This window comes from Rana temporaria, chromosome 1, assembly GCF_905171775.1.
Source record: "Rana temporaria chromosome 1, aRanTem1.1, whole genome shotgun sequence".
NCBI classification, from domain to species: Eukaryota; Metazoa; Chordata; class Amphibia; order Anura; family Ranidae; genus Rana; species Rana temporaria.
In genome coordinates this window covers 251,619,867-251,624,464 of record NC_053489.1, presented here as the reverse complement: position 1 = coordinate 251,624,464, position 4,598 = coordinate 251,619,867, and the positions used below count along the sequence as shown (strand labels likewise).

At 43.3% G+C, this 4,598-nt stretch overlaps 1 gene segment (V, D, J or C); it reads right to left on the bottom strand.

The window, feature by feature from the left end:
- Nucleotides 1-235: 235 nt before the first annotated feature.
- On the bottom strand, nt 236-3,227 carry LOC120910740. The segment is given in 3 exon segments: nt 236-567; nt 676-784; nt 3,147-3,227. Coding segments are annotated over 3 exon segments (507 nt in total).
- Between the last annotated feature and the right edge of the window lie 1,371 nt (nt 3,228-4,598).

Genomic DNA, 4,598 nt, shown 5'->3' with positions numbered 1-4,598 from the left:
AGATGCTCCCAGAGCACACTGCGTGGTACGGGATGTGACGCAATGCCCGAGGAATACCCGCAGTTGTGCAGACCAGATGGCTCACTAATATACAGGTACTGTACATATATGGAAAACAAAAACATCAGTTTTTAGCATTTTTGATATCGGCAGTACAATTAAGCTCCGCTTTAAATGTATGTGCTGCCACCTACTGATAAAATGAAGAAGTGATATTCTACTTATTGTTATAGGAAAGATATATTTTCCATCAGTGTGAGCGTCTTGCACAGTAATACACGGCAGTGTCTTCTATTTTCATGTTGTCCGTTTTCAGAGTCAGCTTGTTATTGCTGTTATCTCTAGTGGTTGTAAATCTCCCTTTAACAGCATCATTATAGTGTGTATCCCCACTGCTACCAATATAACACAACCATTGAAACTTTCCATCAGAGAACTGTCTGAACCAGTGCATATAATTGCTACCAAAGGTGAATCCTCCTGAACCCTGACAGGTGAGTGTATGGGAGTTCCCCGGCTTTATCACGGCTGGATCAGACTGGACAAGTTGGTTAGAAGACAGGACACCTGGAAAATATACAGTGACAATAGGAAATAGCATTAGAACTAATATATACACTCAGATCTATTAGGAGGATTATTTCATCTGAGGGATCCTGTCCTATGAAGTCTCACCTGACAGCCATGATAATGATATAAAAAGGCCTTTTAGGGTCTTCATTATATCCCTGTTTATTCTGTATCCATACACTTCATTAATGTCCTGGAAAGCAAACTTCTCTATCTTTATATTATATGAGAGACTTTAAAGTAGGATATGACGTCATGTAATTTGCATAGTAAATAAAATATCTACATGACATGAATAGCTGCTAGCATGCGTGTCAGAGCATATAGTCAGTTAAAGTACGGTATGTGAATAACAAGTAGTAATTAACCACTTTAATACCAGGCACTTTCACCCCTTCCTGCCCAGGACAATTTTCATCTTTCACTTTGAATGTCAATTGCACGGTCATGCAACACTGTACCCAAACTAAATTTTTATATTTTCTTCCCACAAATAGAGCTTTCTTTTGGTGGTATCACCTCTGCTGGGCACTTATTTGTAGTTGATTGGCAGATCTGAGGGGGGAAAGCTGATAATCAATATGCTGATTATCAGCACAGACCGCCCCCACCCTCTGATAGAGAGAGCCACCGATCATTTCTCCCTGTCAGCACAAACCGAGGAATACCCTTTACCGGCACTTCCTGGTTCACGCAATGATCAGCTGTGATTGGTCACAGCTGATCACGTGGTAAGAAGCCTCTGACAGAGGCTCTTTATCACGATCAGAGATGCGGCGTGTCAGACTGACACGCCGCACTCGCGATCGCCACGCTGCGTGCTCCCATCGGCGTGCGCCAGCATGTTATTCTGCCCGACGTCATATGATGCCCAGTCAGGATAAAAGAACCACTTCCCGGCCGTCAATCTGCTATAGGCCGGGTGGGAAGTGGTTAAATTTACCTTCATTCCATTATTATAGTTTTCTTTCAAAAATGTTTTTATTTAATACAAGAACATGAAATACACTACCAACTTGCCGACCAGCCATCGCAGTTTTACTGCGGCAGCATGGCTTGGCTGGGCGAAACTACGCTGCGAGCCCCCGGAGCTGATGTGCGGTCCCTCGTGACCGATCCCGGTTCTCTTAGAGGAGAAATGACTGATCGTCTGTTCATACAATGTATGAACAGTGATCTGTCATTTCCCCTAGTAAATCCCCTCCCCCTTCAGTTAGAACATACAGAGGGAATGTAACCCCTTGATCGCCCCCTAGTGTTAACCTCTTTCCTTTACAGTAATCAGTGCATTTTTATAGCACCAATCGCTGTAAAATTGTCAATGGTTCAAAAAATGTGTCAAAAGTGTCCGATCTGTCCACCATAATATTGCAGTCCCGATAAAAATCGCAGATCGCTACCATTACTAGTAAAAATAATAAAAATACAATAATTCCAACCCCCTATTTTGTAGACGCTCTAACTTTTGCACAAACCAATCAATATACGCTTATTGCGATTTCTTTACCAAAGATATGTAGAAGAATACATATCGGCCTAAACTAAAAAAAAAAAATGTTGGAAACAAAATGTGGGATATTTATTATATCAAAAAGTAAAAGATATTCAAAATTGTCGCTGCTCTAATCCACGATTATGTCCCTAGGGGATCCATCCTTTCTGGGGGGGTCCCAGGGCCCTGTGAGCTCTGTCCAACTTCAGGCTGTGAGGAGAGGTATTGGGGATTAGATTCTTGATGAGCTCCTGGACTGCTGAGGAAATATCCGTGATGGTCTCAGAAAGGCCCCCGATTCTGAAAATGTATCTTCTGGACCTATTTTCCAAATCATCAATTCTGGAAAGGGCTGTTTCAAGCTGTTACTGGAGGACCTGAAAGTGTCGGGGCACAGACTTTTCACGGTCACATTCCCCAGCTGGTTCTGGGTAGAATCGAACCTGGGACTTCTTCATTTTCAGGTCCGGCTCTTTGTCTCTGAGCCACTGCTCAGTTCTATTCTGTGTGCTGTCCATTGGAGCCTGGTTCTGAAACCTGTACTTCTGTGGACCAATCAGTGGCCAGTGCGGCCTATTTAAGCCAGCCCCTTCCCCTTTGCTAATTGCTGGTTCGTTGTCAGCTTTACCTTGTTTGAAACACCTTGAAGAAACCTGAACCTTTACCTGTTTGACCCGGATCTGGACTTGACTACTCTTTTGCCTTCTCCTGCACTTGACCCCTGGATTGTTTATTGGACCTGCTGCCGTCTCCACTCCCTTTGACCATTGGCTTACTGACTTGGACTCTCTGCCTTCCGGAACCCCTGACCATTTGGCTTGCTTCTTGGATCTCCTGTTGTCCTGACCTGAACGGGCTCTCAGCCTTCTGGACTTTGTTTTTGCACCTGCATCTCTGCTATATCTACCACAGCTCCCCTGGTGTCTTCGCATCACATCTCCAGTGATTCTCGTCTTACCATCTTCCGCTGCTGGTAGCCGGTGCCTCTTTGTGCCCCTCCTCGCTGTTACCACCTCCAGGGGGTGAGGTGCACAGAGTCGCAAAGGTAGCCGCCCTCGGCATCTCGGCCTCGGTGAGTACTTACCTTAACGGTCCTGACAGAAAGTGGTCTGAATTCTGATTGGTAGGCCGCATGTGGCTGTGCTTCTGCGGCGGCTGCAGCCATCTTGGTACACCCACCACACGCTGACTAATCCAGGGGTGTACTCGGGAGTCTCAGGGACTAGGATGCCCCATTGTTGTCGGTCCTGGGTGGCTGTGAGCAGTGCTATGAACGCTGCTGGTCCGGGGTGATGCGGAGCTCCAGGCTCAGGTGGCCATCTTGAAGCTCCCGCACATGCGCACTCCTCCCATTATTTTAGTTTTATGATCAACAGAGACCTTTCAGTACATTAAACCGTACAGTTATTTTTGCTACTTTACCAAAGAAGCATGGACTTACCATGAAACTCCAGGAAGACTGACAAATACACAGTTACAATACATACAGTATCTCACAAAAGTGTGTACACCCCTTACATTTCTGTAAATCTTTTATTATATATTTTCATCTGACAACACTGAAGAAATTACACTTTGCTACAATGTAAAGTATGTAAAAAGGGGGGAAAAGGAGGGGGAAGGGGGAGGGAGGAAATAGCCTATAGTTAGGCAGGCAACAAATAATTATCTGGACAGGAATAATCCAAAATTGATTATGTTTATTCCAATATCAAAAATGTAATATATTAAGAAATAAAAAGTGCAGTTATAAAGAACCTTTGAGAAAAATGGAATCATATGAACATTAATTGCCATGGACATAAATGACAAACAGGATTTACAAATGACAAAACATAAACACAGCACTAGTCCGGACGTTTTGGTCCAGCCATGAGTTATGGCACCCCGTTCTAATTGAAACAATAATTTGTCCCTCAAAGGGAAGAATTCATATGGTTAGTAGATAAATACTTATTAGTATCTCGCTTAACAAAGCCAATGGGGGTTATTTACGAAAAAGGCAAATCCATTTTGCACTACAAGTGCACTGTAGATCTGAGGGGGCATGCAAGGAAAATAAAAAAAACAGCATTTTTGCTTGCACATAATTGAATGATAAAATCAGCAGAGCTTCCCCTCATTTCAGAGCTTCCCCTCAGATCTACAGCAAACTACAGCAACTGCACTTACAAGTGCACTTTCCAGTGCACTTGTAGTGCAGAGTGGATTTCCCTTTAGTAAATCAACCCCAATGGGTGCTGTTTACAAGGGGCTGGACCTGGTGAGTGGGGAGGGAAAAGGAGCAGGGGGAGGTAAGGCAGGAAGCATCATTCATTGCCTAGAAACATATTGAGTTTGAAATGAAGGCAATAATTGTGATAAAAAAATATGGTTATATATATTATCTTGATGGTCCCAATTGCTAAGATGGCAAGAAAATTAGCTAAAGAATGATAAATCAATTGTCCAGGAGAGACCAACAGTATTACTGATTGTGCAATTTAAATTATTGGTTTTTAGTCTCGTTTGTAAACATCCTGTAGATTAAACCAAT